Source organism: Panthera pardus, unplaced genomic scaffold (assembly GCF_024362965.1).
Source record: "Panthera pardus isolate Hobbes unplaced genomic scaffold, ASM2436296v1 HiC_scaffold_15, whole genome shotgun sequence".
Classification (NCBI taxonomy): domain Eukaryota; kingdom Metazoa; phylum Chordata; class Mammalia; order Carnivora; family Felidae; genus Panthera; species Panthera pardus.
In genome coordinates, this window is record NW_026526710.1 from 84,077,551 (window position 1) to 84,097,115 (window position 19,565).

The window sequence follows — 19,565 nt, forward strand, 5'->3', positions numbered from 1 at the left end:
CAGTGCGGTCTGCGTGCTTTTTTCTGGCTAGTCTGGGAAGACAGGCGGAAGAGGAGGGGGACTGCTCGAGGGGCGGAGAGATGGGGACAGAGGATCTGAAGCCCACGGGCTGACAGCAAAGAGCCCCGTGGAACTCAGAAACCCGGAGATCGTGACCTGAGTGGAACCCAAGAGTCAGAGGCTTAACTGAGCCACCCAGGCGCCCCATCTGCCAGAAGATATTTAAAGGAAGAACGACAAAGTCATTTTCGTGGGAAATGTGTTTTAGAAATAAAAGTAGCGAATCACAAACTTTCGCCTGTGTCTTTGACTGGACTTCTTTAAAATATGCACAACACAGGGGCGCCTGGGTGGCTCAGTCGGTTCAGCATCTGACTGCGGCTCAGGTCATGGTCTCACGGCTCGTGAGTTCAAGCCCCGCATCAGGCTCTGTGCTGACAGCTCGGAGCCTGGAGCCTGCCTTGGATTCTGTGCCTCCCTCTCTCCCTGCCCCTCACCTGTCATATTCATTCTCTCTCTCTCTCTCTCTCTCTCTCAAATAAATGTTAAAAAAAATAGGAACATTAGAGAAGTTTATTAAATAAAGACAGTGTGATAGAAATAGATCTAGTACCTAGATTAGAGGAGGCATTTAAATAGCTGGTTTTCGGATTATTATATTCAAATTGTTTAGGATATAAAACTTCGGGCTTAAAATTCTAGATTATCTTTTTGAAATGATGAAAATTTTCTAATGTGTACGGTGATGGTTGCATAACGGCAAACATAGTAAAAACCATTGAATTGTATAATATAAATAGGTGCGTTGGAGGTTATTTGCACTCTATCTTAATAAAACTTGTACCAAAAAGTTCTAGCAGGTAAAAAATTCTTAAAATGTTAGTGATATTTAAATGCTGAAGTCTGCTCATTTGTTTTTACTGACTTATTCCGACACAATATCAAATGTTCTGTGGTGGGTTGGTATTAAATCCGTATTGGTAAGAGAATTTATTACCGCTTTATTGTTGTTTATCTTTAAAGGCCTGGTAGCTGAGACATTCAGTCAACAGGAAAATATGAATGATTCGAGGCAGCAGTCATTGTTCTTCATCACATCTCCAGATTTACACAAACTCTGTGCCGTCAGGATAATACTGAGTAATGGGGTGGCGGATACTGAGATTAGGAGTACGCAAATGAAGATGTGCAGGTAAAAAGTACACTTTATGACTGAGGCTTTCTAAATTTTTTGAGACGTCTACGCGCTGTTTTAGAAGTATCTCCTTTAAAGCAAACTACTCTTCTGCTCAATCTGTGTATATAGTTTTAAATAAAGGAGTTCAGTTTTCTTCCGACCAGGTATATCGGATTACATTTGGGGAAGGACTTAAAATACTTGAGATGGAATATCACACTATTGAGTTTTTGTATTTGTGACTTCTTGTGTGATGTTTTTAATTTAAATTTTTTACGGACATTGATGAATTAGATCAGACTCCCCAAAACTTAGAGATAGAAATTAATAAATATTTATTGAGTACCTACTGTTTATGGACACTTTAGGAGATACTGTAAACAGCTCAGATGACAGTTTCTTTTTTTTTTAATTTTTTTTTCAACGTTTTTAATTTATTTTTGGGACAGAGAGAGACAGAGCATGAACGGGGGAGGGGCAGAGAGAGAGGGAGACACAGAATCGGAAACAGGCTCCAGGCTCCGAGCCATCAGCCCAGAGCCTGACGCGGGGCTCGAACTCACGGACCGCGAGATCGTGACCTGGCTGAAGTCGGACGCTTAACCGACTGCGCCACCCAGGCGCCCCAGATGACAGTTTCTCTTAATTTTCGGGTCAGCATAAGATCACTTCTGAAGACTGTTTCTCCAAGAACTATCTTGAAATATCTGACCCAAGGTAGTCTGAAAAACAGCTTGGTTGAAGCCTAAAGTATAACTCCATGATTGTTGAGGACCCAGCGTGTATTAGTCCCCTAACTTGTTTGAGGCACTCAAAGAAGGACTCTTAGAAAGCGTGACAAGATCACATCTGTAGCTGCCTTTCTTGGAGAGGAGCAAACAATATTGCTAGGAGCCAGAAATAAAGACACTCGCGAGTTGTCCTCCCATTTTGTTCTTAATTACAAAACTTTCCTTCTTCCCTTTGTATATTCTCCCACTCAAGTGCATCCAGGAGCCTGTACCCTTCCTGCTAAGGTGTAGTTTGAAACCTATTGAACATTTACCTGTGACTCCTTTTGGAAACAAATAGTGGGAAACCTGAGATTTTCTGCTGTTTACTCTCAAACCATGCCCACAGAGTGGGACGTCTTGACTCAGTCCCAGTAGCTGACAAAGAGGCTGGAACAGATTGAGAGGAGACTTCACATGTGAGACAAAGGCAGGCACTGCAAATTCAAGTGCTTGCCGCACTTGGTTCTGCACCCGTGTTCTGAGGACAAACAGGTTGGCCCATCTTACTTTTTGAGGAAACCCCTCCCCGCTCCCCCCACACACACTCATGTCTTTTAAAGTTTGTTTTCCTGATGATGAATTTTGAAATTTTTCATTCCTCGTTTCTAGTCCCTTTTGTGTTTTCTCCACCTTTTCCTTGATCTTTGAAACAAAATTGATGGTAATTTGAGTTGTGATGATTTTGTTATGAGTTCATTTGGCTGTTGAATGCTAAACTGAAACAACCACCCTCTTCATTTTGGCTTGGAAAACGTTTTCTTTTTAAAGGAAAAGCATCCAGTCGATAGTTGTAACGGTGAAGTATTTGGTAACTTCACTGATAGATGAATCCTTATAGTCTTGTCTCTAATGCCTCCTGATCACCACTTAAAAAAAGGAAAACAGAAGAAACAGAAGTTAAAAGAGCTGGACTCTTAACAATGTTTAGACATCTTCAAATCTATACTTGGACAGAAACGGAGTTTTAAATGAGGAATCTAAGTTCACAGATGAAAGAGATTGGGAAACTCAGATGCAGGGACATGTTTTCATATTAGTATCAATATTTGGAACCTAACATTCTTAAATCTTGGATGAATACCTAAATATTCAAGTTACCATGTTAAGTGTGGGGAGAGATCCAGAAGTCTGTAACACAGTCCTTCCCTAGAAGAAATGTAAACTTTTGAATAGAACTAAGCAATTTTCTAAATGTTCTGATAAAGTGAAACCAGACAGTGGGCAAATCCACTTTACAATTAATACATTTCATCTCCACAGGCAATTGCTGTTTTTGCACCAAGATATTCTTGCATCACCTGTGCCTGGAATATTAAACCAAATTTGGGTAGTGATGGCGGTTAGTATTTTAAAATTTTATGAAGTGTTATTACTAATTATTGGGAGCAATATTGATAAGAGAATTAATTATAGCTCAAATTGAATGTGGTTTATGAAGCCAAATTACCTGTATTATAGTTTGAGTGAATCAATTATAGACTTTAACTTTGATATACCTGATATTTAAAATTCATTTTCATGGTTCTAATTTAATATTTTTTTCTGTCATAAATACTAAGATAAAGACTATTAATGAGTAAAATAATATAGCATAATTTTTTGAAAATAGCATGGGCTTAATATTTTTCTTATATTTTTTTCCTTAGAATTCCATTAAAGTAAAGGAAGAAGTTTCCCATTCCAACATATGTCCAATTGTTTTTAAAGGACTTAGATCGACAGTGTTTTTAATTTGGAAACTGTATTTAAAATTTTTTTTTACACTTAATAAAATTAGAATGAATTTTCCCAGTGCTGTATGTTACTGGGAATGATAATGAAATGCCAAAAATCTTTATAAAAATTATGTTATTCTGTGATTTTTGTCAAAAATCTTTGAGAAAAGATCCTCTTACTCTCAGATTTCAATTCCTCAGAATCCAGTGAAATGAACATTTATTAATATTAATAAGCTATCAATAAAGTAACATAGAAGAAACTTACTTAAGCTAAAGTAAGTTCTTAAGAGAATAATAATTTCCTTTATTTTTTCTTCTATGTTATATGGTTATATATTCATCTTATCTTTTCATTCTTGATATCATTTTTAAGAAGGATAAGCTGTTTGTAGACAAGTAAACACTAATAACTCTTATTTGTGTTCTTTTCTACCTGAAAATCTTTATGGAACAAGGAGGACATTGTTTCAGAGTTCTCATAAATTCAAATATCCTAATCTTGGCAAGAATACTAAGAGGAAAGCAGGCATATAAAAATATGTTTTGCTTTCTTACAAAGATATTACATAGTTTTTTTTATACTTAAAGTAGAAAATGGAATTATTACACATACTATTTTAAACTTGCCGTCCATTTCCCCTTGAACAGCCTCTCCTGGATGTTATTCTGGTTCATGGTTGAGGCTGTGAAATATTTTATTGTATCGGTGTATAATAATTTAGTTAATATTTTCTAATGCACATCTGAATTTCTAGTTGTACTACTATAGCGCTTCAGAAAGCATCATTGAAATTATATCATTTTTATTGGTCTGGAAGTTTCTATGGGTCAAATTCCTAGAAAAGGGATTGCAGTGCATTTTATACTATATACATTTATACATTTTATACTATAATCTAGATAATGCTAAATTACTCTCTGAAAAGCTTGTGCTGGATGGCATTTTCATAAAGAGTATATTGAGAGAACCTATATTTCCATATCCTCATAAACACTAGATATTAGCAGCCTTTACATATCTGCCAATCTGTTAGGTTAAAAATAGTATCTTCTTTGAATTTCTGTCTCTTTCATTGGTTAGTTAAAGCACTTTGGCCTTTTGAACTTTCTCTTGCTCTTACAGTTGTGTCCATTTTCTTTATTCATGCCTAGAAATTTACTGTGTATTAAGAGAGATGTTAAATATTATAGAAATGTATTAGCCTTTTCCTTTTCTAGGTTTGTATCACTCCCAAAAAGGCTTTCTTAACTTTGAGAATGTACCTACAGATTCTGTTTTAGGGAGAGAATGATTATCACTTGCTTCTCCAACACATAGGAACTGTTAGGATGATGGCCTGATGATGTGTCCTCTGCTGTATAATGTTTAAATTCTTTTTGTATTTCTTTAATTAATAGTATATTTAAGTAATTTTTATAAATGTGGATTTTTGTTGTTTTGTTGTTGTAGATAACATTTTATAAAGCTGGAAAACTTAATGCCTATATTGAAAAACACGGAGCTAAAGTAAGTTCTTAAGAGAATAATAATTCCAAATACTATTTATAATGATTTTGTATTCAACTTCTTTTTGTCATCAAACAAAACTTAAAGTATCTTTCTCATAAGTTATTGCCATGCATGTGAAAGAACCTGCCTTTTTGGTTTTTGAAGTTTGTGTCGAATTTTTATTCTTTCTTCCATACATTCTTGATAAAATTCATCAATCAAATTATCAGGGTCAGGCATTTTCCTTGTGGGAAGGTTTTTAACTATAATTTCAATATCATTAATAGATAAGAGAACTATTCAAGTTATCTAATTCAAGGAATGTGTTCATTTCATCTAACTTGTCACTTGTACTGACATAAAGTTGCTTCTAATACTCCCTTAATTTCCTTTGCTGTAGAATCTGTAGTGATGTTAGCTCTCTCATCCTGATACTGGTAACGTGTGTCTTTTTTCCCCCCTCCCTAATCAGTCTTCCTAGAGGCTTAGCAAGCCTGTTGATTACAAAAAACAAGCTTTTGGTTTTGTAGATTTTCTCAGCTGTTTTATTGTTTTGTATGTCATTGATAATTCATTTTGGTCTTCATTGTTTGTTTTCTTATGCTTATTTTGGATTTAGTTTACTCTTCATGTTTTAGTTGCTTCAGGTGGAAGCTGAGGTCATTGATTTGAGAACATTCTTTTCTAATATAGAGACACTTAGTGCTACAGATTTTCTGTAAAATATATGTTTTGTTTTTATTTTTTCTCTAATTCTCCTTTGATTTCTTCTTTGAACTATGGGTTAGAAATGTGTTATGTAGTTTCCATATATTTGGGGATTTTCCAAGGATACTTCTATTATTGTTTTCTAATTTAATTGTAGTTAGAGAACATGTTTTGTATAACTTGAACCTTTTTTTAATTTATTGAGGCTTATTTTATGGCCCCAAATATGGTCTTTCTCTGAGTTCATGTTTGAGTTTAATGTTGCAAGTTGGCCTCATCCTGCTGCTTGAAGTCCTATTGATAGTATCCTTAATTAAAATATCTGTGAAACAAATTGAACAGATTTGGTCTTCTTCCTTGCCAGCAGATTAGTTACTTATATCTTGGGAAAATTCGCCAGACCAAAAGGTCACAAAAATGAGGGGTGAATAATCTTTGGGAGACAATTCTCTTTGGCATGTCTTGCTAAGAGAGGCAGTGGCAGCATCTTCTTCTAGGCTATATTTGCAAGGATATTTGTATAGAAAACAACCTTGGTTCTTTCCTCAGCCCTGGGTATTTTCCTTACATGCACGTGCTAATCCGTACTTAGCTGATGAGTCAAGACGGACTCTGCTGATCTCAGAGTTTGCTCTCTGTTCAGTTCTCTCCCTCTAATACTTTGCCCTCAACACCAGCTCACTTGGCTTCTTGGACTCTCAGCTGGCTCCTCAATGAAAGGAACCCATGGCTCTTCCAGGGTTCTCCTTCCCTGCACCACAGCCTAGAAACCCTCCTTAATCAATACACAGCGGGTAATTGTAGGTTTCCCATCTCTTAAGGATTGCTCGTCTTTATTGCTAGATGCCCAGTGTCTTGTGAACCATTGTTTTATATAACTTGCCCACTTTTTTAGTTATTCTAGGGGGAGGATAAATCTGAGCCTATTACTTCTTACTACTCAGAAGTAAAAGTCGTGATTTTTCAAAATTCTCTACAAGTAGAGACAGGGTGCTGGTTTCATGTGTGCCTATGTAAGTATTTAATTGTTTTCTGATGTTGAATTAAAGTGAACAACAAGGAAAATTATTATAGTATAGTTCTGGGCTGGTTTCCTCTGTGCAAAGCAAAATGCAAAGTAAAGTGTAAGGTCCTACCTAGCACAGGAGTTCAAAACTTTAGGTTTATTGGGCCAGGATAAGGAGGGAGAATTTGGGCATTGTAGCATGATAGTCTTCCTGGTTTCAAAGCAAATATGTTTTAACACTTCTTTAGCTTTAGAACAAGATAGGATTACCTATAGTGATGACTATAACTCATATCCAAAATAACCCAGTTTGTTTGGTGGTGATCTAAACAAACATTTTCTTTGAGTTTACAGGGGCATGCCAATTGCTGTGAATTTGCCCATGTTTTTTCTTTAATATGTTTAGGTGGAGGCTCCACAGAGAGTAATCCCTGTAATTCTTCAAAACTGCCTTTCATACTCACTCATGGCTAGGCTTGCTCCAGCCTGGAATAAAACTGGCCATCTCTTGGTGCAAGGTGACTTTATCTCTTTCAGTCATCAGGGGTTTCTGAACTAGATTATTTCTATTATGGGCATCTGTTTTAAATTTCAAGATATATCATTTTTAGGGAATAGTTTTTAAAGTTTCACCCCAACTAAGCCTTCTTAGGCAAGTCCACAACAATATAAATGTCCTCTCCTTACCTAGGATGGTATCCAGAGGCCACTGATGTTTTTTCAAATAATTTTTAAAAATTATATAATACTTGATGTTTGGAAAGGAATAACTATAAGTTATGGAGAATTATGATAAAATGAACACAAATTACCAACATTGTTGGAATCAAAAGGCTCTTCTGGATTTTGTGTTGAGGTCTGTCCATTTTCTAAGTATTTTATGCCCGGAAATAAATATTAAAAAGAAGAATTTCTGAACTTGGATACTTTTTGAGTGATTGTATTTTTTTCCGAACTGTCTTCAGATATTCCTTTGTGTAAAACTGCAGTTTAAAATATTTTGCTTAGCTTTGATAATTACACAGAAAAAGATTTTATTTATCAAGCATGATTTATAAGTTATAATAATAAAGCATGTCCTATGAATTTTTTTAAGGACGAGAATTTCTTTCTCAGATGGGAAAGCAAAGTGCTGTTGGTAAGTAAAAATGTATAAGCCAATAGATAAAACATTAATATGGTCAACAGTTGTTAAATAAAACAATGTTACAGATCGTTGGGTTGTTACAATCAATGATTAGGTTATGTCATAATTGAATCGGTTGTTAATATAATCACAATTTACCCAGGACATCACCTCTGGGTCAAAATATATGTTCTTACCTATAAGAGAAAAAGTTAACTTCTCTTAATTGGAATAAAATCTACATTTTGAATTTCTCTACTTAGTTAAAATTATGACCCTGAAGGAATTTAATTCTACAGGCATTTGTAATGTATAGTTTCCAGAATCATATAATTAAAAATTGTTAGTATCGTTGTAAGGAAAAGATTTATTTCTTATGAGAACGCAATTCTTCTCCTTAAAAGAGTAAAGAAAGATTGTCTAAAGAGACAAAGATGATCTAAAATACACAGTTTACAGTACAGTCTAATTTGTTATTGATAAGCATGGCTGTTGGGCAGGTAGACCTGTTCCTAAACAGTAGTCTAGAGAGAGCAGAGAGGTGGAAATCCTAAATCCAGGGAGACATTGATCAATCATGGTAGCTTTCACCACAATTTGTTCATCGCCTTAAATCCTGAGCTAGCACCTCTAATCCAGAACTATTCGCTTTGAGTTAACTTTCAGGCTGAAGCCTATTTGCCTTCCTTACACTGGTTTCATTTTTAAGTTGCACAGTGGCAGTCACTGTGCTCTAGCTCTGGACAAATGGGTTCATTACAGAAATTCAGTTTCATCCCCACTGTCAAGAGACTATAGCTGCCAGAGATTAAAGATAAACGTTTAGGAGAGCAAAATCCCTCACTCTTGTATTACAGTTTTTCTTTTAGTTTTACCAAATGTAATATTCTACAGCAAAACTGACAAATTGTTAAGTGTATATAGCTCATTGGATTTTCACAGACTACACATATCCTCATAACCAGTTCTCAGATCAAGAAACGGAACATAACCAGTTCCCTGGAAATCCCCTCATGCTTTCATCCAGGTACTACCCCTTCCCAAGATAACCACTCTCTGACTTACATAAATAATTTTGATTATGAGAAAGCAAGGTAGAAGCTTTGGGTCTCTATGAAATCTGTATTTTATCTGCTGGTATATTGATAAGCATTTGTTAGGAAAAGACTATGAAGTCAGGAGCTCTGCGTGGTACCTCTCCTGATTTCAGAAGACAGTGTCCATTTTTCACATATAATATATAATAATAGACACGAGGCTTGTAAAAGGTATTTATTGAATTTTTCACTCAACTGTAGGATGACTCGCTGTTTTATTGTAACCCTGCCCTATGACCCCTCAACACATACATGGCCATATATCAGTGTTGTTTCAGGCCTCTGTCTCATCTGCAGACTCTCAATTATTATATGGTGATTTTTAAAAATTTTACCACGTGAGGAAAAAATACATATTCTTAACTGAGTTTCTAACGTGGATAAATTAAGTTAAAGTCCTTTCTTTCATTACTAAAATTGTTAACTTGATAAGATGGGGGTAATAGTTCTATAAAATTCACAGTTAAATATTTTATTTTCAGTATTAGACATCAATGTAACTGAAACTCAAGTTTGTCTAAGTATAGAAGCTTACACAATCAGACTGCCACCACCTGAGGTACCACATATTTTGATTTCTATAATTTACTAGATTTATTATATACTTAATGTACTATTATTATTACCAACATGCTAGTAGATTTTGGTTTTTAATAAGAAGAGTGATAAGAGCTTTTTATTATCAATATCCATAGTATTAAATGCTTAATATGTTGATATTGTTCTAAATCTTTTACTCAAAGAAAACAACATACTGTCAGCTTAACACAGATTTAATCATATTTTCTTGTTCAAAAAATCTCTTTAGATGACTTTCAAGACTCTCCACAACCCTCCCTTGCCTCAGCATTCACTACTTGCCTCTGTTTTCACCTCCAAATATTAAAAGCACTGTTTCGGTTCATACTAAATATCATATCCCCTCATTAGCATTCTAGTAGCATTTTTTTTGCATCTATTTTCTTATAATGGTTTTTGCCTTCCTAGTAGAAGGATATGTCTTTTCTTTTACTAATTCTCATAACACCCAGCATAGACACAGATTAATAGTAACTCAATAAATATTATTTTCTTTCTTCTGTTTCAGTGGTTCTCAGTAGAGGGGGGGTGGAGAAGGAAATGAATGATTTTGCTCCCCAGGAGATATTTGGTAATGTCTGGAGAAAAATTTGATTATGACAAAGGGGGAGGGTTGTGTTGCTACTGGCGTTTAGTGGTTTGAGGTCAGGGATGCTGCTAAAAAATCCTATAGTGCGTGGGATATCACTATAACTCCACCCTAACAAAGAGTTATCCAGCCCAAAGTGTCAGTAGTGTCCAAGTTGAGACGGATGACTCCTCCTTTGCTTAGAGTGACCCTCTGATTAGTTATAGATCATACTCATATTTTAAGAGCCAGCTCCAATGCTACTCCATTCATATTTCTCTTTAATTTTTTGATTACCTGTTATATTGAGGCACTAGGCAAGTCAAAAGTAAATAAGATCTAGTTTCTGGCCCTTAAGAATTGTGTAAGCAAATAGGGAAACTGACCTGCATAAAAATAAATGGAATGGACAGCATGACATGAATATCTTGTACTGAGAGGAAACGTCCCAAAGCCTGGAGCCATGGTGACCTCCCAGCCTCTTTTAAACCTTCATGCTATTATGAAGCATACTCACATACTTATTTGTGTGTTTATTATAATTATACTCATTTTTCATATTGCCAATTTACTTTATAATAAGCTTCTTAAGGACTAATATCATGCTTTACTGCCCTTTGAATTTTCTATAGATTATACTTGTGTTTTATATACCCGAGTTTCGAATCAATTAGAGATTGACAAAGAAGAATAAGACATATAGAAATCAGAATACCACCTTTATTATTAGGATGAGAATATAATTTATGGTCCAAAATGGATACTTTTGAGAGTGAAAGGGGCACTAACCTAATAGAATACTGGCCCAACCTGTATGAACTGGAGTCTGTTAAAAGTAAAATCAGATCAGTTAAAGTTGTATTTATTGTATTTATTGTATTTATTGCATTTATTGCACATAAAAGAATAATTTGTGAACCAGGAGTCTTCAAGCCAACAGTGGAATAAAGCTCAGAAGGGTGTTGTGACAGGACAGCTTATATAATGAAAATGTGGAAACTATTTTATCTTTATAATAATTGGTTATAGTAATGGAGTTTTCAAAATGACAGGTAACTGGTTAAAAGTTATTATCTTACTCTGTTTTGGAAAACAATTTAAGTTTTATGATTTTTAGAGTATTTACAAGAAATAATTGAAATTAAATTTCACTTGTTATACAATGAGCTAAATTAGGTTTTACTTGCATGGCTTAACTGGTTTTTTCAAGTTTGGTCTCCATTTTATTTAATTTATATATGGTCACACTGTTTATTATTGAAAAAAAAAACAGTTGTTAAAGAATGTAGCCTATCTGAACCCTAGAATTAAGTAGATTCCCCACCTATGTATGAGAGTAGTGGAAACCCAGAGCTCCCTTGGGAGATCAGGCACCAACCCCAATATGACAGAATGCAGTACACTACTCTTTGCCAGCAGGCCAGCTCCCAAGAGGAGGAAGAAGGAATTGTCCCAATTTTATCAACCAGGTAAGTCACCCCATCTGCCCTAGGGAGGAATGAATGAAAGGGTAGGGAGCTATCAGGAATATGTGTTAGAGCTTTCTCAACATGGAAGCAAACACCAGAAATGGAGAAGATGTACTTCTGTCTTCTACTCAACATTATGTATTCAACGCACACTTGTTCTATTGATTCCCTAAATTATAATTGATCATTAGCTCCTCTAAATCTCACTGTACCTAAATTTTTGATATGGCATTTTTCACATTCCTTTATAAAAATTGGTTTCATACATGTCTGTGTTCCTACTAAGTTGTAATCCCTTTGAGAGTGTTGGTTTTGCCTTATTTGTCTTTGTTCCCCATGTAGACTAAAAGATAATTACATTGAATTTTCCTTTTATCAAAATCTAGTATTGGTTATAGGTCAGGTGAGGGGAATAAAAGTGAGGAGGAGGATGTTTATCATCTCACCCCTTTCTAGTTTATTTTCTATACTTTCATTCCCCTTACGGAAGCAAATTGGGACAGAGGTTAAGTAACTTGCTCTGGGTCATGAAGGGTAGTAAGAAAGAGATTCAGGATTTACAGTTTTTCCTTTGACTCTGTTCATTCTTCTACACTGCATCATACTTCCTTCACCTAGCCTTAGGTTTCTTGACTCAGATTTGTACGTCCAATAGAGCCTGACAGGAGTGGATACTTAAAATGTATTGAAAAAAAAATACAACAATTAAACAACCATGTTTGACAATCTAGTATCAAACTAAGTGTCGTAGGAACTACATGACTTTAGAGTTCAGAGAAAAAGGAGATGTTTGAGGGAATTCATATTTGAAACCTTTGGAACTTAGTGTTTTCTACCCTTTCCTTCTTGAAATCATCTGAAATTTGATTTCCCTGAAATTGCTTTATCCAGAATTTCGTACCATTCATTCGTGGTTCTTCTTTCTCTTATCACACTTTAAGTGTTACTATTCCCTAGGGTTCCATTTTCAGCATGCCTGTCTTTTCCTTAGCAGGTTCAACTAGTTCAGTGGTGAGCTGGTGCACTGGTACCTCCCTAATACTCTCGTATAGTTGCAGCTTGCCCTCTCAGAAACTGTCACAGGAGTGTACTCATGATGTGCAGTCTTGGTTATGTGTAACACTGAATTATTTATTTGTCACCCTCCCTCGCCTCAACTGTGTTCTTCCTTTGTACTTATTCTTGGTTACTGGCATCAACAGCCAATAAGTTACCCAGCTACAGACTTCAGAGTTATCCTTGGCTCTTGCTTCCTGTATCCAATCAGCCATTAAAGCCTCCCTTGATCTCTGAAATCTCTTCCTCTCTCTCCATTTCCATTGCTCTAATTTAGGCCCTCTTGTTTGCCCAAACTATTAAAATTGGTCTCCATATTGGCCTTTTTTCTAGCCTTTCCTCTTATTTACTCTCTAATTCTTCACAGTGTCAGCAGAGTTCTCTTCCTAAAACAGACAGCCCCAACCTAAATATCTCTAGTATCTCAACATTGCTTAGAGAAAATAAAGTCCAAATTCTTTAGATTGGTGTTATAAGGAAGAAGTGATATTTACCGAGTACTTTCTTGTTAGTGAAGGTCTGTTCACATAAGGACATGTTATAAATATTTGTTAAGTAAATACATATAAGAGGTTAAATGTCTTTGGGGGGGTGTGTATGGTGAACACTTGGGTAGTTTTCCAGTCTTCAGAAAAATCTGTGTTGAGAAAATCCAATATAGACCTTAAGTGCTGGTACCGTGGAGGTCTCTGCAGCAATTTTCTTGGGTCTCTGAATAGTGTTGAGATAGGCAGAAGAATATAAACTCAAGCTAATGTAAGTGGGTGTATATGAGAACCCATAAACTGTGAACATTTGGACATATCTATCCTCTCTGGATTCAGTTTTGGGTTCTGTTTTCTCTCAAATAATCTACTTATTCACCTGTAGTCAGTCTTTCCTGATGTTCATAGCCATCCCAGTACTGACCATCCTTTCTTCTGTCACAGATTAGACAACTCATCTCTTACGCACAGCATGTCACAGTGCAAGATTTATCTCCAGTGCACGGAACAATATTCATTCTTAGTGTCTTTGCTCTCTTACCTCACAACATAACCAGCACATCTTATCTTCCTGTTTCTACATTCATGTTTTCCTGCTCTGCCCTGTTCCCTCATTTCCAGTAGTCTTAATAAACGCTGTCAGAATTCAGAGAAGGATCAGTCACTGAACAGAGGAGATGGGTCTAGCTCTAGGCCTATAAGGCTTTTACTGGTAGAACTCAGATAAATCAGAGTAAGGGCAATGCTTTCAGCAAGCGTATTGTTATGACCTGTCTAGGCAACAACAAAAAAATTGGCCTGTTTAGTTGAAGTTTAGTGAAAAGCAGTAGAGAATGAAGTTAGGCCATTATTTCGCAAAAGCTGTATGATGATATGTTAAAAAGGGGATGAGGGATTATGAAATTATGAACCATTCTCTCTGACCCTAATACAGTGTCCTCTTAGGAGGACATTAATACTTTATTCTTCACTTCAACGAAGTCCCTCCTTATCTTTGACTCACTGTATTAAAATGTCCCAGAGGGTGAGGAAATGTAAATGAAGAATTCTTGGCAAACTATAAGCTTAAATACCCTGCAGATAGGGCACCTGAGGACCAGAGGAAAAGCATTCCAGGAGATAGAGAAAGGATACAGAAGGAGAGTTGAGTATTGGCTCTCCCTCCCAAAGACCAAATAGAGGAACAACTCTCTGACTCATTCTCCAGTTAAAAAAATTTTTAAAAGTAAAGAAAAAATTAGTAAAGATGCTATTCTGACAAAATGTAAATACCTTCCTTTAGAAAGAATTCAACTTCCTATAAACTAACATCATCAAAACATTGAAAACCATTTGAAATAAGTACAAGATAGGCATTGAGGTTGGAAAGTGAGAGAAAGCATAAAATACGTGATGTGTTGTATAGAGAGAAGCAGGGTGAACTGAAACACTGATTGCATTATGTGAGGTGTCATGCACCTCCAATGTAACCAAGCCTTTAACACGACTTGGTAATTGACTGTGTGCACATGTGTGTGAGATATGTGTTTTTTAATGTTCCTTTTGTTTCACAAAATCTTTTGAGGACTAATGCATTAAATCTTATTTCTATTAAAAGCTAAGAGAATTTGATATTTCTCAGAGTGTTATCAAGGATTTTGATACTAACAAGAAGGCCATCATTGAAGGACATTCAATTTTAAGCAACTGGTGCTACGTTTTGCCAAGGTGAGATTTCAATTTGTAGCATCTGGGGTGGGTCCAAGGTGTAGTGGTTCTCTCTCATTTTGCTTCGACATCAATGTGTACGAAAGTATAAAGGAATTTTTGAAACTGACTTGTAACTTGAAAAGTGTTGTCATACTTACAGAAGTCATCAATTTCCTTTATCAAATTAGTAAAATAATTTTATTATACACTTAAATTTTTGTTAAATATAATTTTTACAAAAGTAAAATTTCTAGATAGCTCATTATGAAATTACAACTATTATAATATCAATAAAACCTTATAAACTTTACGTATAATTAACGATTCATTATCATTTGACATGAGCTGTTTTTTAAGATTGTACCATCTGTAGGGGAAAAATGGCTTATTATTTATATAAATAGGACTATTGGGATGAAATTTTAACCTGCTTAGGAAAAAGAACTTTAATTAACTAAGAGAATATGCATGATAATTTAATCATCAAAGCAGGGAAGAGGTAGATAGGGAACACGGGTTTGACTCTGATTCATTCAACTCTTAATAGACTTTTCCCTAATGTCTAACAGTTATAGGCACGCTTCTGTGTGGCAACATTTTATTAGTCATTATTTTGTGTTTATAACTGGCATGTTGTTTTTATCAATTCAATTTCACTTTTTCCTAACAATTCTGGTTGTTGAGATTTACTACAGTGTGTGTTAGGAACTAGGAGCAAATGATTAGTTTTTACTTACGTAAAGAGAGTTGCTAAATCTTTTTGAATACTTCCTAAATTAAGTTACATAGTTAAATAAAATGATATCCAAGAATATTTTATCAACTCTTATTTTTCATAGTATGAAAAGGGGACAAATAATAAGTATTCTTCACACCATACCCCCTGACTGTCCTTTTCATTCATATGAAGATTTCCAGATGCACTGGGATGACCTGGTAAGGAATAGAAACGTGTATTATGTTAGAAGCTATTTGATTTTGCTTCTTATGATTTAACCCAAGTTTAGCTTTCTCTTGAGAGAATTTCAGCTTGGTTCTTAATTTTCAGTATGGCTATAAACTTCCAGAAGATTGTGGAAATATTAAAATATACTGCAGCATCTACTTCAAAATGATAGGAGAAAGGATCTTCACATATCCTTTACACATCATGTATAACAGAAGCCCCCTGCCAGCCTCATGATCCAGTCTTGCTTCTGGCCCTGATGTGCATCATCCTTTTCAATCTTCTCTGCATCTAAATGAAACTGCTTTCCCCTCTAACTTCTTTTTCTTCTGCTTGAGTGTTTCTTGTTTTCCTTAGTTTTTTTAAATTAAGGATGAGCTTAATAATGATGTTTTTTCTCTTAAACGCCATTGCAACATTTTAGGCAACAAAAGGAACTTCAGAGTACCTAGAAAAATGTTTACATGATTGCTAGTAGACAGTAAATAATCCTAGAAAATAACCCTAGAATTCTCCTTAGTCAGGGGCTCCCTCCAGTGGCATTTTGGATATTACTGAAAGGGTGGAATTAAAAGAATTTGTCTTTTAACAGAGATTTTTCTTTTTGGAAGATTATTTCATCTCACAGGCAAAATTTAGAGGATCTCACTTGCACTTAATGCACCTGAATGATTTAAGAAAATGTCTTTCTTAACATTATTTTAAATTTAATAATGATTACATGTGTTCAGGTGAAACTCTTCAATTGTAATTGATACTGATTTCACATTCCTGTCTCTGTATTCCGACCTGCTAGAGTTTCAGACTGGAAGAAGGAAGAGCCATTATGTTCTCTTTCTGCATTCTACACTTCCTAGCCCAAATCTTAATGTAAAATTGAGGCTGACAGAGATCAACTGCTCCCTTTCATTAGATGCAAAGACATTGTTCCAAGTCCTCAGAATATTTTTCATTAGAAAAGTAACCACTTTTCTCAAAGCTCTGCTTTTGGAGCTTGAATACAATCTGTATGTGTTGTTTCTCTGTACCGAATTTTTACGGCATATTGTTTATTATAAATACTTATTTTTGTAATCTATAAAGGTCATAGTGTCTTTGTTATAAATCATTTTTGGAATATCTTAGTCTGCCAGCTCTGTGATAAGGACACAATAAGCAGTCTGGAGTGTTAAAATAGAAGGAATCAAGATCCCTGTGATAAAACATACTTTTAGCTTTGGAAAATATGAAATATGAAATGTATAAAATAGGATTTAGTTATGCGTGCCTTTTAACAGTTACTATTGTAATTACTTTTTAATTCCATAGAATTTGCTCTCTCTTAAGTACAAAAACTATTCTATTATTCGTTAACATTGTTCAGATACCCTCTCAGCTGCATCAGAAGTCAGCCTATACAGTTCTTTCCAAGAGTAGATTTGGAAGGTGTGTTGCAAAGTTTCCTTTCAGATTTAAAATCTAAACTGCCTCATATATGTGGCTTTCCCATAAAGATGACAACGAAACCATGCTACTACACACAAGAACTAATGAAGCCTCATGTACAGGTAAGAGATTTCATATCCTACTGAGTTTTCCAAGACTTAGTATGCACCTATCTTACTTGGATCTCTTGCTCTCTGTGAGGGACTACCTAGCCCATTGTGCTAGAATTCTTTTCTCTCAGGTCAGTGTTTCCCTAATGCTATTTGATGTGATTGTACTTGATCATTTGTCACTGACATTTATTGTTATTACTGTATTTAACATAGTAATATAGTAATAGTTGCTTACTGGTCTATTCTAATTTAGCATGAACTCCTGGAGGACAAATATCATATTCATTTTCTTATACCAAGTACCTGGTACAAAATAGATGTTCATTAAAAGTTTTTTTTTTTTTTTCAATAAATAAATGATCTTATAGTATAGTTTGGAAACATTCGCCTCATACAAATCCAAGTGTACTTTGAATTGCCACTTCAGGGGCGCCTGGGTGGCGCAGTCGGTTAAGCGTCCGACTTCAGCCAGGTCACGATCTCGCGGTCCGTGAGTTCGAGCCCCGCGTCAGGCTCTGGGCTGACAGCTCGGAGCCTGGAGCCTCTTTCCGATTCTGTGTCTCCTTCTCTCTCTGCCCCTCCTCCGTTCATGCTCTGTCTCTCTCTGTCCCAAAAATAAATAAAAAAACGTTGAAAAAAAAAATTAAAAAATGAATTGCCACTTCATTTGAGTCTGGTTGATGAAAAAAGCCTTTGTATAATTCTGTTTACAGAAATCGAATTAAATCAATAACGTTTTCATTGTAAGAGGATACGGGAAGTGAAATCTTGTGAAGAAGTACCAGCAATTAAGTAATACTGATGAAGAAAGTATTCTGGGCTATCTTTACACTCACCAGAATATGATTTCTTTGTCAACAGATAACAAAATTGAAAGGGAAGTTTTTGAGAAACAAATATAAGGAAACTTCATTAAAAAATTTCAACAATGATCTTTCTTATAAATGATAATTGTGTTTTCATAAAAGGGAAAGAAGAAAGTTTGAACAATTTGAGTAGTCTGAATTGTAATATGAATTGTATGAATATTTGCATTGTCTGCTTAATCTCTTTTCTTGGTTCGCTGTGTCCTCTGTTTATTGTAGTTTCCACTGCTCCAATGATTTCAGGTTTCCCGTGGCATTGACTTGCTGTGGCTTGTGGCATTCTTTCAGTTTTTGTTTCTATTGTCATTCTCTTACAATCCTCAACTACATTTGCCAGTGCTAGTATCTGATAGTCCCCATTTATCTTTTCAGACCAGGCTGCACTTTCTGTCCCTGGTGAGCATGGGGCTTTGGTACCCTTGAGTCAGGGACACCTCAGGGACACCCCATGTAAATGGTGTGAAAACATGGCAGCCCATTTAGGTGTCAGGGCCAATAGCCAAGGCCATTTTCGAAGAAAAGAACGTCAGTGAACCAATTCCAACTGACATCCTTATGATAACGAATCGTAAGTTTTGCCCAGACGTAACATTTTTAGAAGTTTAGTTGCTGGCCAAGTCCATATCTGTGGAATTAAGAAGAAAATACGTCAATACATAATGCGTTTTTATTGGGTGTATTTATTGAATACTTAATTATTTCCGTCCCAGGTCTGTTTTAGAAATAGTGAATCTGGACAGTATACTTGTTCAGATTTGCTTTTTCAATGTAAAACAACACTTAATTGGAAACCCTGGTCTTTATATTCCTCTTGACAGTAAGAATTTATCATTCTCAGTTTTATTGAATGCCTTCTGTGTGCCAGCTGCTTTTATGTGTATTATTTCATGTTAATCATAAAAACACAGTCTTGGAATAAAGAATTGTTTTCCAAGTTTTGCAGAAGAAACTGAAGCTCAGAGCATCCAAGTAATTTAACCAAAGCCACACAGTTAAATACATTGCAGAATTAGAACTGAAACCCCAGAGGCAGATTCTTAGTCACAAAACGGGGGAAAGTTTACATCTGTGGTTAAGAGCTCTGGCTCTAGAACCCTTACTATGTGCATAAGCTTAGGCAAGTTATTTGATCTCCTTGTGCCTCAGTTGCCTTGTAAAACAAGGCATGGTAGTGGCGGTGTTAATAACATTTGTTGCAAACTGGGCTCTCTAGGAAGCGGACTCTGGAGTCTAGTGCATGCGATGTTTACTGGGGCTGAACCTGGAACACTTGCA

At 35.5% G+C, this 19,565-nt stretch overlaps 1 protein-coding gene across 1 annotated transcript in view; it reads left to right on the plus strand.

The window, feature by feature from the left end:
* CUNH18orf63 (chromosome unknown C18orf63 homolog) overlaps positions 1-19,565 on the plus strand; it is a 33,513-nt gene that overhangs the window by 797 nt on the left and 13,151 nt on the right. The window contains exons 2-11 of the mRNA XM_053902843.1: positions 1,024-1,192; positions 3,211-3,289; positions 5,119-5,175; positions 7,278-7,389; positions 7,968-8,009; positions 9,577-9,653; positions 14,849-14,958; positions 15,780-15,876; positions 15,989-16,092; positions 17,250-17,433. Coding sequence (XP_053758818.1) covers positions 1,059-1,192; positions 3,211-3,289; positions 5,119-5,175; positions 7,278-7,389; positions 7,968-8,009; positions 9,577-9,653; positions 14,849-14,958; positions 15,780-15,876; positions 15,989-16,092; positions 17,250-17,433 — 996 coding nt within the window. The 5' untranslated portion in view covers positions 1,024-1,058. The remainder of the gene's footprint in view (positions 1-1,023; positions 1,193-3,210; positions 3,290-5,118; positions 5,176-7,277; positions 7,390-7,967; positions 8,010-9,576; positions 9,654-14,848; positions 14,959-15,779; positions 15,877-15,988; positions 16,093-17,249; positions 17,434-19,565) is intronic.